The 12,500-nt window shown below is 52.9% G+C and overlaps 1 protein-coding gene across 8 annotated transcripts in view; it reads right to left on the minus strand.

Moving 5' to 3' along the window:
• ptprfb (protein tyrosine phosphatase receptor type Fb) overlaps window positions 1-12,500 on the minus strand; it is a 127,443-nt gene that overhangs the window by 8,213 nt on the left and 106,730 nt on the right. For 5 of the 8 annotated variants that reach the window (XM_076981890.1, XM_076981892.1, XM_076981889.1 and 2 more), the window contains 8 exons: window positions 9,506-9,618; window positions 7,331-7,363; window positions 6,121-6,218; window positions 1,807-1,930; window positions 1,536-1,711; window positions 434-553; window positions 160-314; window positions 1-68 (listed from right to left, as the gene is read on the minus strand). The exon at window positions 1-68 is cut by the window's left edge and continues 218 nt beyond it. In XM_076981890.1, the coding sequence (XP_076838005.1) occupies window positions 1-68; window positions 160-314; window positions 434-553; window positions 1,536-1,711; window positions 1,807-1,930; window positions 6,121-6,218; window positions 7,331-7,363; window positions 9,506-9,618 (887 nt within the window). The remainder of the gene's footprint in view (window positions 69-159; window positions 315-433; window positions 554-1,535; window positions 1,712-1,806; window positions 1,931-6,120; window positions 6,219-7,330; window positions 7,364-9,505; window positions 9,619-12,500) is intronic. The other 3 variants (XM_076981894.1, XM_076981893.1, XM_076981897.1) reach the window with 1 other exon arrangement.

The following is a 12,500-nucleotide window of genomic DNA, read 5'->3' on the forward strand; positions in this document are numbered from 1 at the left end:
TCTCGTGCTTCATGCGCTCCAGCATGGCGTCGATGACGATCAGACAGCCCGTGCGACCGACGCCGGCGCTGGGGGACGGGGAGAGGGTGGAGTAACACCAGCGTTAGCACGCCCGCAGCAGGTAGGTGGGGATGGATGTGGGCGGAGGTCACGGCTCACCTGCAGTGCACCACCATGGGCCCGACGTCGGGCGGGTTACACGCCTTCACCCGCCGTAGGAAGGCCAGGATGGGCGTGGGATACTCGGGCACGCCGTGGTCCGGCCAGGCCATGAACTGGAACTGCCTGATTTCCCTCTTTTCGCTGGAGCCGTTCTGCTCGTGGTGGTGGTGGTGGGGGGGGGGGGGGGGGGGGGTGGAGACGAGCTCTAGTGGGCTATTCCAAAAAAAAACAGGAAAACTCCTCCGTGGTCTCGTCGGCTGTGTGCGTTTACCTTATAAAGCGCAAAGGTGCGCACGCTGTAGGTTGCCAGCTCCACCGTGTCCAGCATGGTGACCTGGATCATCCCGTACGTCTCCGTTCCTCGGGCGGGCCAGTACTGATCGCACTTAACCTGCAGGCGGAGAGAGATCAGGTCAGAGTCTGGCAGACCCGTGTGTAAACGCCTCGTAAACACCGCAGTCCGGCCCTCTTAAAGCATAAAAGGCTTTAAATGCTTAAATTGGTGTTTAAGTCTATTGTGTAACACAACATATTGGTGCCTTTTTTTCTTTTTACTTTTTTTTTTTTTTTGGGTGCATGCCGTGTGTTATCCGGGCCAGCGTAGAGAAACAGAAGGGCATGCCACCTGCTCCCATAACTCACAAGGACAGCATTTCCTACGAATCCAGGGCAGTGTTCTGGGAGGCCAGCTTTAAAGAGACAATACCATAGCACAGCACCGTCAGGCTCCGAATGACTAGAAATTTCAAATTCGACTATTTGTCCTGCGTCTTCCAAATCCGCCTGTCAAGGCTGGGACTGTGCGGGACCGAGTATGGCTGTGGTACTGATCTAATGGCGGAACATGGAAACATGGCTTATCATGGGCTGTGGAGTTGGGGAGGTGCCTCCGAGTACGGTTATTCACAGGGCAGGCCACGCCTTTTTGCATGTGAGCCAATCACTTCTCGATGTTGATCGTGTTAAGCCTCGGTCAGCGGGAACTGTAGGCCAGGCGTTGCACACGGGGGCACCAATCAGGTAGGGGCGGGTAGCAGTCTCTGGCGTATGGCTACGAGAGGAAGATGGTGGCCTGTGAAGCCGGAGGGCTCATGTAGGAGGGCACATTACGGCCGTGACATTTTTACTGCGGACTTGTGTTTGAGGAGTGTCATGGGCCATTTACACTGCAGTAGCACCCAACTGGGCAGTTAGTCTGAGCAGAAAAAGCTGTTATTTGTTAGAATATATTTATGTATCCGTTTTTTTTATATATATTATATTTTTTTTATACTTTATTATGTGCTTGGCACAGGCCACGCACAGTTTAGTTCTAGCTGGCTAGTTTGAACCAGAGTGTGGCCAGCTAAGGAGAGCTGAAGTGGGGAACTCACCCTAGATTTCTCCTCCAGTCTGGTCATCATCACGATTGTGCAGGTTCTCTGTTCCCACACCATCCTCCAGAAGTCGCTGAGCGTCTCGGGCAGGGGGCCCTGCGTGGCGATGTAGGCGTTCTGCTTGCGGTAGCCGTCGATGTAGTTAGCGTTGATGTAATCGCTTCCTGGAACGGCTGTGGTCGGGGGGGTGAATGGTTTGAGAAACTGGACATGGTGGCGTGGCGGTAAGTAAACACAAAACAGTTCGATAGGAAGCGTCAACTCTCACCGTCCACGGCGGTCAGGACAACCCTGGAGTGGTCATAGGCTATGACATTGGCATAGCGGTTTTTGGGCTTGTTAACCTCCATGTTGGAGTTTTCCCAGGTGAACTGTTGGCCTGGGTCAATGGACTACAAAGAAACAAAAAAGAAAGGGACAATTATATAAAACAAACAAATATTATATGAACAAATGTCACAACTCTTTTCCCAGTTTTCAACAGCAGGGTCCTTTGTTTGCACGCCCGGTGGCAGGATCACGATCCACTACCCAGAATGCTGCAGGACTAGAATCACGACCATCAGGAGAGGCTTTGTTTCTATAGCAACCGCACACTTTGGAAAGACCGACCCGAGAGAAGCAGGAGTGCGCACGGAGGATGTCGGATCTCCCGCAGAGCGTGTTCCAAGCCCCGGGTAAGCGGCAGACCGGCCCCCAGAACCCCTACTCTCCCTTGCCGTACGTGTTAGCGTACACCCTAGCCTGTTCGTTCAGGTCGCAGCAGAGTAAAAACACCACAATGAAAAGCAGATATGGGTTGAAGATTTGGATTAGGTGACTACGTCAAACACACGTTTGGGGTGACGCTGCGTCTCAGGTGGTCTTAACTACGCGGTCGCCGAGCTGGCTCAGGCTTCACTGAAGCAGCTCAGAAGCACCATCCCTCCCCACTTGAGGTTTAACAAGCTGAGCTGTAATTGGTCGAGTGCTGGGGGGAGGGAGGGGCTTTGAGTTGAAATCAGCATAGACGAGCTGTGTAGTCTTGCTCACAGGTGAGACAATGAGCAATGGATTCCAGGGAGGGAGAGAGGGACGGAGAGAGTGAGTGAGAACGAGAGAGATAGAGTGCAAACAAGAGGCAGGGTTAAAGGAATAAAGAGAAATAAAAAAGGACAGAAGGAGAGACACATGCAGGAAAAGTCAAAGAGAGACAGATACGGAGAAAGACATACAGAGAGAGAGGGAGGGAGGGAGGGAGTGAGAATGAGAGAGATAGAGTGCAAACAAGAGGCAGGGGGAGAGGAATAAAGAAATAAAAAAGGACAGAATGAGAGAGGCACAGGCAGGAAAAGATGGAGAAAGACAGATATGGAGAAAGACAGATACAGAGAGAGAGAGAGAGGGAGAGCAGAGGCACAATAAACCCTTTTATATATCCCTGAGTGGTGGAGCAATAGCGTCCCTCCCCTGGCGTGTGGTGGTATGAAGCATCTGTCACCGTGCCTCACCACGAGTCAGCTCTGAATTATTACTGCATGTGGACACGGGTGAAAAACCATGTAGCCATGTCTGGAGCAGGGCGGCCAGCTAACAGAATAGAACATGAGGCCCAGGTCTGCTGCAACAGTAACGTAACACACAAACATATCACTGCGTCTCCTCTCATGCACAGTGACACGGAACGCCCGCTGACCCACAAGACAGACGGAGAGGCAAAAGCGCGCCCGGAGGTGGCCAAACTCGCCCGCTCCTGAAATGCCAGACGCACATCGAATGGGCCTCAGCGCCGTGGCCGTCCGCGCCGTTTCCTGGAGCAGAATTAAGACGTAGAGAGATACGGCTCGCTTGGACTCTTTTCCAACAGATGATGAAAGACGCCCTCTGGACGCCATTGACCGCGGTCTTCCAGCAAGTGAGGACGGAAGTCCTTGTTCTGACCTTGGGTGGATTAGGTGAGGGGGGTGGGCGGATGTGGATGAGGTGGTGGGTTCTTACGCTTCACCTTCGGCTGGGGGCGACACCTCGTGTTCGGCCATCGATCTCGAGCGGTGCGGCCGGCTGGTCCGCTTCCTCACTCGATAATGTCACGGAGTCTCTTTGTTATTCGTCATTGATCCACGTGCCCCGGACAAGGCCTCAGATCGGCGTGGTGTCCATCAGCCTGTGCGTCTTTCCACCCTCGGTCAGGACGGGCAGCTCCTGGCCGGCGTGCCCGTCCGCAGGGTCCGCTCTGTTGCCGCTGCCGACAGGAGTGACAGGCGTCCTTGCAGACGTTAACCCTGAGCTCGGCGCCAGAGCGGTTTAACGCTAATAACCTCTTTTAAACTGTCGCCAAGGGAAACCCGCATTAAGAAGCAGATAGGCGGCTGTATCTCTTCGAAGGAATAACTGCTCTCAGAAGTAAACAGGGCGCCTCGCATGCTGTATAAGTATAAACTGCCGTGCGGAGTGTTTGACAAGATAAATGCTGGTCGCCCCCGATGGCGGCCGCGCTGAGCGTTCGGCCCGAGGTAAAAAGGGCAGCGGTTGGACAACCAAAGCCGAACACGTCACCGCTGGGCTTCACAAGCCTGGGTGGTGTGGGTAATGAGTCGTGGGGGGTGGGGCCAGCCTGTACTCACTGTCCATCAGCTTGACTCGTGTCTGAGAGACCCCTGGAGTGGGTAGGGTCACAACCAGCAGGGTGGGCGAAAGGCACAAGTTGCATTGTGGGGTTAAACGTGTCCTGCAAGAAGTGGGACAAAAACCAAAATGCGTCTCTGAAGCAACTGCGGTCTCGGGCGTGGCTCAGAACACGGTCGGTTCTGTGCTGTAACCATATTGTGGGCTTGAAAGGTTCACTAGCTTGTGGTGTGCAGCGTGGCTATTGGTCAGCCTTGTCCAGCGCTCTCCTATCTGGTGTCCGTAATGATGGAAGCAGGCGGGCGTTGCTGTTGGCACACATGGCTGCGTGAAGCAGCGGGTGACAATGGCACTACACACAGGATTCAGAGGGTGGGGGAATCACGCCAAACAGTGTGGCAGTGACCTGCTGACTGCCCCCTGCTGGTGACACCGGGCGTCTCGGCTTGGCCCAGGCACAACCATCTGTCCTCTAGAGGAGGGAGCCTTCCTTAACAGGAGGGGATGACATCATTGGCTGCCAGGAGCAGCCGGCGAGCGCTTACAAACGGGTCGACGTCACGTGAATCAGCCCCCTCCAGTGGCAGCAGGGGGGCGGCGCGTGTGCGGTGAGTTCTGCTGAGGTGGCGGTTTTCCCACATGAAGATGATGATGTGGTGAAAATTGGGCACGTGTATTAAAATGACCCGCTGCTCAAGCTCAATCAGCACAAAGACATAAAGGAACCGCAAGCGTAAGATTCGGCCCAGCGAAGAATTCAGTTTTATTTTAATCAATCTGAGTAACTTTCACACTTGTTTAATTAGGCTGAAATCCCACAGAGACCCGTCACTTACACACTGGGCCCTGACAATAAGACCTAAAATTCACTGTGTATTAACCACCACATTGGTAAGTCTTTTGGGTTTGGGTTTTGAAAAATGTAAAGACTGCTTTAGAATGGGTCTGCTTTTAGCAGAGGTGGACATTCCAGGTTCAGAAAGTAAAACTCCTTCCCAGGATTTTATTCAAGCTTGCTGGATTTTCTAATTAGTGCAAGCTGGTAAAATTAGTGGAATCAACACAATCCAGGAAGCCTGAGCAAAATTGTGGTGAGGACTTTTACTTTCTGAGCCTGGAATGTCCACCTCTAGCTTTTTAGAGTGTGTGTAATTCTCACAGTGAAGTTCCACTGCTAGACCTTCAGAATGCTGCAAACACTACTGATTATATTCTGTAAGATCTATATGGTGAAGGGACGAACCATACTAACACTTCTGAATCTGGCTTTAAGCAGTGCATAGGGCAAACATCAAGTGACATTTTAAATGTTTGCTACTATTCTATTTAAATATTGTCACATTTTTATACGTGCATAAATGTGAGTTGCAGACCAAACAAATTCCCTCCTTGATTTCTTGACCAATCACGTCAGTTCCAGGTCTGCTCGTGGATACTTGTGCGTCGTTAGGAGCACGTTTTCGCCTGGATGCCTTGGTAAATTGGGGGATACGAGCGAGTGTGAAATGACGTGTAAATCGGTTCACTTCTGCATTCGCACCGCCGGGAGAAAAACAACCAAACGTCTGCACGGTGCTAATCAGGGGCTACGGATGTGGATTAGCAGACGCGCGTCGCGCAAAAGGAACGAGCATCTGTTCAACAGAAGGAGGAAAAAAGAGATCGAAAGAAAAAAAGGAAACTGAATTGTCAGAAACAGTGAAGACGGGGGTCCATGTGCAGGGAGGTGTGATGCTAGTGAAGCAGTATTAGTGGTGAAGGTAGTTAAGACCTCAGAGGCCCAAGATTTATGAGACACACACACACAGCTATGTGCAGTCTGGTATTGCCACGTCTGAGGTGTTTTGGTGTTAGGTAGTTAGGGTGGTCTGTGAAGAACGTGGAGAGGAGGAACAGGAGGGCCTAATGCATCAGAAACCACGACCTCCAGCTCCACGTCTTTGAGCTTAGCGAGGTGTAACGGGTTAGATGACCTTACCTCGTACTCCTGCGAGAAGCGTAGGCCGTCGTTGGCCTTGAGGCGCTCGATGTGGTCGGCCAGGTCGCAGACCGAGATGGGCGGGTGCTCGCGCATTCCTGGGGAGGGAGAACAGGGAGAACGCTTTGAGCGAGATGTGAGCGATCACTCTGGAGCCACAGAAATGGGGGGCGGTGTGGGTATCGTGGGTTATGGAGATGTGTTGCTGCACTGCAATGTGAGGGGACGACTGGGGTGAACGAGGGGGGTGGGGGGGGTCGAGAGAGCCGGGGAGAAACGCCAGCGCCTACTGGTGCCGTCATGCAGGGGGAGGAGCAGATATGAGCGGAAGCGGTGGGCACACGCGGCGGATACCCACGCACGGGACATCAAGCTCGCGCTTCCCCGGCAGGGAGGCCCGCTTTCACGGTACACAAACCCAGATGCTGGGAGAGGGTGCGACCGCACAAGAGCTGAATCCCTAACCCGACGTCTCTCCCCTCCCCCGCCAGGCGGCTCCGTTACGGGAGCTACCGGGACTCCCTTTCATTTATAATGACGTGTAATGAGATGACCAGAGCGAACTCCCTCCTCAGCTTGGTACGGGGTGGGTGCTTAAGCAGATTTGGGAGTCTTCTCAGCGTTCAGGCACAAAACGGTGCAGTCCAAATCGAATAAGGTGCTGACAGGATGACTGTACGTGTCAGATACATCAACAATTCCACACGTGTGTTTGTATTACAAGGTTCTTGTGGGTTGGAGTGGGGTGTCTCACTAAGCAAGAGGGAGCGGTGGAAGGGGGATTGTTCCACCATCGCCCATTACGGGACACTAACATATGGAGCAATGCGCTTGCAACATCATGCGGCAGTTACGGCAAGACAGTGGGTGTCCGTGCGGCCCGATGGACCCTGGCTGAGGACGCTCCAGGTGCCCGCTCTCCTGCTTCTATACGGATGCCCCAACACCCCACCACCTCCCTCTAACCCTCCCTTCCTAATTCCCCACCTTTACATGTAGAAGATGCCCCCCCCCCACAATGCATCTGTGAGAAAACAAAGTGATGTGTGACTAGAAGCTGCAGCGGGGGAGCAGATGCATGTTTCAGGACCGAGAGACAGACAGACGCACGGACAGACAGACACACAGACAGTCGGACCAGCACAAGCTACCGGCACAGGCTGAAAAAGCTAACATGGAATGCCGAAACACAGCAGCAGTGCGGACTAACTTGGAGTGTTGGGGCGGCAGGCGGTGCTGGGACCTGCGGAGAGAAGACGGATTGCAAAAGGGGAAAAGAGCCATCAGTCCTTGGCCTGGCCTGGGTTTGTCCTCCACCCACCAATCCACCGCTAACCTGAGGCAGAATGACCCGTCGTGTGCATCGTGTTGATTACTGCTGGCGTCCGCCATCTTCAGGCGAGAACGAATTTGGCACAAATCCGTGAAGCCATGTTGCAGTTGTTTGACGCCCAATTGTGTGTGGGAACGCAAGGCGTGTTAAGGGGACGCGTAAACGTTCTCGCTCGAACGCCCGATCGGACAAGCTGCCAATCCAGGCGGCTGGGCGGTGAGTTCCGAAACGCGAGGTATTACACTTCGGCTTCGGCGCTCTGCACGCTGCTGGATTGGCGGAACGCAAGACCCTCGCAAGCTGATGTGGTCAGGATCGAGCTCTCGCCTCCCACTCCAACGGGACTTCCACCCTCGTCTTCGTAGATGGAAAGCATCTGAAACGCAGCATGGCACCGCGGTGGAAAAGACCGGGCCTGGCTGGCCGCGGTAATTACGTGCTCTCCAGAGCAGACAGGGGCTGAGTGGGAGCCGTAATAACCCGGCCGCACGATTCGCAATGCTATTAGAGAGGAGAGGGAGAAACGGAGAGAGACAGACGGAGCGAGACGGAAAGAGAGGGAGAAACGGAGAGATGTAGAGAGGGAAAGAGCGGCGAGAGGCGGGGTTGACGTTTTCTCTCTGTTATTGTTCTCCATTGTGCTCACCTTGAGAATCAAAAAGCAGGAGGACTAATTAACCGACAGGGACTGAAAGGGATGTGTGGGGAGAGGCTTTTGTTGGTGAGGAGGAGGAGTCGTTTCAAGCCAATCAGAAGATCAGAAAAAGAGACTTGAAGAGACCCAAAGGAGCCATCGAAAGGCGGAATTCAAAGAGGCTCAATGAGAACTGGGCTTTAAAGGAAAACACATGTCCAAACCAGCAAATTCTACACTTGGCTCAGTTGATCTGTTCACTCAATTACCTTGATGAAAAGGCAGGAAATAAGAGTGAATTTTTTCTCTCTTCCATACTAATTAAAGACTAAAATAGCTTTTGCTTTAGTAAAGTAAACCAAAGCTAAAAAGAAAGCTTAAAATTTTGTGTAAGTAAACAAAACAACAAAGTTAAAAAGCTAAAAAAGAGAAGAGGGAGGTGTCGTCAAAGATAAAGGTTTTAACATTTTGTATTTAATTTATTCACGAAGTCATGAAGTTGAAGTTTTGGTATAGTTATTAGGGCCTTTGGGGGGGGGGGGGGGGGGGAGTGAAAAGATGGAATGCCTTTTTGAAGATAACCAAATCTTTAGTTGCAGAGCTGGCAGGGAGGGGCGGGGCTTTGTAAGGCTGAAGGTGGGAGCTGGCAGGGAGGGGCGGGGCTTTGTGAGGCTGAAGGTGGGAGCTGGCAGGGAGGGGCGGGGCCTTGTGAGGCTGAAGGTGGGAGCTGGCAAGGAGGGGCGGGGCCTTGTGAGGCTGAGGGTGTGAGCTGCCCGAGTAAGGCAGGGGCCGAGGAGAGCCATTCCTCCAAACCGACGTGAAGACGGCACGCTGGACGGGGGTCACCGAAGAAAACCACAGGTGTGCCGTCCATTTGCTCGAGTACAAAAATGAGTAACCAAGCCTGTGTGCTTGGTGAAGCAAACCCACTGTTGGACAGGCTCCAATTATATTTGATTATGAAATGTACACACGTGAAACTGAGCGTGTGCTGCTGCTGGCTGCCATGAACCGGGGCCAGTGCCCCCTCTGGATGGGGTAGGGAATTACAAGCTGCTCCTGGCAGCAGAGCTTCAAGCGCTGTGCATGTGTATATGGGGCACACTCCTTAACTGGTAACACCAGGCTGCGTGTTGGTGCACAGCTGTAAAGGTTTGGCTAATACGACAGGACGCAGACGGTAGAAGTACTAATGGTCAGGCAGAAATGTGTATATGGATTAAGTGTATGGTGTGTATGTGTGTGTTCGAGTGACAGTGTGAGGAAGTGTGTGTCTGTGTGCGTGTGTATGTGTGTGCACATATGGGCTGTGTGTGTGTATATATACATATGGTGCAGTGTACCCAGGGTTGGACCCAGAATCTCGACAGCTTCCAGATGAGGTTTCTCTGTCCAGATGGCGTGGGGGCATCACCTACCTGGGGTCTGGTAGTTGATTCTCCTCATCTCCACAGGATCGGATGAGTTCGCCAGCAACGAGTCCTTCACTCCACCCAGGTGCTCATCCTTAGGCAAGGGGGAGGCTCGTTTCCTGTAAGGGAGGAAGTGAGGTCATGTTTAGAGTTCCTCCCGTGCTAGCACACACCAAACCAGCCGTTCAGCCTCACATAATGTATGCTGACACACACACACACACACACACACACACACACACACACACACACACACACACACACACACACACACACACACAAGCAAGCAAACAAACATACAAACAACCAACTCCAGACCAACTGTGTCAACTGTGGATATTGGCTCTGTATCGAACTAGGAATGGCCTGGAGAACAACCCCATTAGTGTGTGTGTGTGTGTGTGTGTGTGTGTGTGTGTGCGTCCGTGAGTGTGTGTTGAGGTGTGGGGGTTTGGGGTGGGGGTGCTTCTCCTTCAGTGGGCCTAGCTGCTTTCAGAAGGCCGTTATGATTTCCCACAGGGCCCTGAAGGCTCACAGGAAGGTAAGACCAGCTCCATCAGAACCGCCATTCCGCCGCTCGTTCGGCTCGGTTTGACCAATATGCTAAACATTGCGACCGCAGCGCTTCCTGTTTGTGGGGAAAACAAGGCGTGCAGGTAATTAGCATGTCAGCTGGATGGCACCACACACGGGTAATTACGCGCCGGGCACACCTGCGCTCGACGGCACACATCGCCCGCGCAGGTAGAGCGGCCCGCAGGCCCTAACGCACACGTGCAGAACATGTCTGTGGAGACACACACACACACACACACATACACACACACACACTAACCAACTCCTAATCCTAATAATCCTGCTCTGAATGCAACATAAACCTAATCATTATCCTCACATTAACCGTAAGACTGACACTAACCACGCGGACAAGCTTTTTGTTTTGTTTCCCTTCTTTCCTCCACAATATCTACTTCTGGCCTCCGTCTCCCACACCTGTCTGCCATCTCGGCTATCACCTCCGCGCTCCAGCACCGAGCTAACGGAAACGCGGCGCCCTGAAAGCACAAAAACCTACGGAGTCAGAACCTCGGCCCGAAGAAGAGTGAAGCAAAACAGACCGGGCAGAATAGAGGGTTCTTTGTTCCTCCACTCGGAGGACGAGGAGGAAGAGGAGGAGGAGGAAGGGGGGGGGGGTTACAAAATGATCTGGCGGAGGAAAATGTCAGGTTTGACGACAAGAACATTTCTATTTCAACAGCTTCCAGGCTGGCATTTGCTTTACAATGGGCCATTCAGGTGGGACAGCACAAGGGCTGACTTAGCATGTTAGCCACCTCCAAGTCACCTTGGGGAGGTGCGGGGGAGCAGCGACGCCCCCGCAGCACGACGTGTGGACACACGCACGACAAAAACAAAAACGGCACACACACGGGACGGCACTGCACAGCGACACCGCACCGGCGGACACACACAGCATGCACGCGTCGGCAGGGTGTGAGGGCGAACCACTTTCGGACGTTCCTCCGACGGCGAACGTCTGGTTTGAAACAGTGGCGCCGGCAGACCCTGTTGCCGACGGCGATGGCGACGGGCGGCTGAGGACGGGCGGAGAAGCGGCAGTGCGGGACGCAGCGGGACCTACCTCTCCTGTTTGCTGCGTTCGCGCGGGACAGAGAGAGAGAGAGAGAGAGAGAGAGAGAGAGAGAGAGAGAGAAAGCAAGAGACACGTTCCATTAGTGGGCGTCGGATAGCCCGAAGCCGACAAATGGGAAAAAAAAAACCCCAAAAGGCCTCTACCCCTCACAGGCAATGCGGGGAACGCTGAGCAATGCAGAAATGCTTCGCGGGGTGCAGAAATGTCAGAAGCCGAGATGCGTTCGGCCGTCTGTGGACGTGCTGTATTGGAAGGGACCCAGAAGCGTCGCTGATTGCCAAAGCCTCGGCCCAAAAGCTGCAGGAATGCTTTTGCTGCTCTCCGTGTTTATACAGGGTGGCGTTAGCATACACACAGAGCTGTTAAGTGCAGGTCCAGAGAGCAAAAACCCCTACGATTTTGTTTCAAATGCCAACCTTTCGCTAATTAGCTCAAGCCAGCAGGTACAATTAATTCGTCAAAACAAACGGGCAATGAATTCGTGGCAGGGCGTTTTTCCGTTTGAAGCCGAACCTTTTTCCCTTGTCTGGTGGCCGGGTCAAGACGGCAGGGCAGCCTCGCGGGCCCCGCTCCCATTTACGCGGAGCATCTGCTGAGGGCCCTCAGGGGTCGGATCGCCCGGCCTGAAATGTCAAGTGGGGCTGGAGGTGCCCGTTCTTTTACTGAGCTACGAGCGGCAGCTCAAACAAACCGACGTGGACGTTAAACCTGCAGCTCATACCGCAAGCGCACGGCCACTCAGACAGAGACTAAGCTCGTTGGTGGATGTTGTTTTCTCTTCTCATCCCACTGTAGGAAGGCCTTCTATAATAAGTCGGTCCTCTACACTCTTGTAAAGAGCCTGGTGGCACCCAAGGCGCCGTACGGAGACTGGCAGATGAGTGAGCAAGGGAGCTAGGGAACGAGAGGAGGAAGGGAGGGAGGAGTAGAACTTTCTGAGCTGGAGAAATACAAAAGGCTGATGCAATTAATAGTAACCTTCACTTATCTCCAGCACGTCTAGGGCACTATATTAGACGCCGTGCGGTACAGACGGGTATCCGGAACACAAACGACCTACTTTTCCAACCTGCCATTGGCAAAAGGGTAAACATAATATGAAATTGACCCCGAGAGCTTGGGCTCTCATTTAATAATATTTTAATTAAGTTTTTAATATAGAGACACATAACCAGTATAATTGCTGCTCCAGACTAGGAGAGGTTTGAGAGCAGCATCCTTGGCGTTGTGCATGTGCAGATACGTTTGCTTGAAGTGAATTACTTAAAGTTAACGGACTGACTTTGATTTCAACGATTTACTTTGACCGGAACGAATCGTTTCAGTTTCAGTTTGTCAGATGTGTCC

Source organism: Brachyhypopomus gauderio, chromosome 19, assembly GCF_052324685.1.
Source record: "Brachyhypopomus gauderio isolate BG-103 chromosome 19, BGAUD_0.2, whole genome shotgun sequence".
NCBI classification, from domain to species: Eukaryota; Metazoa; Chordata; class Actinopteri; order Gymnotiformes; family Hypopomidae; genus Brachyhypopomus; species Brachyhypopomus gauderio.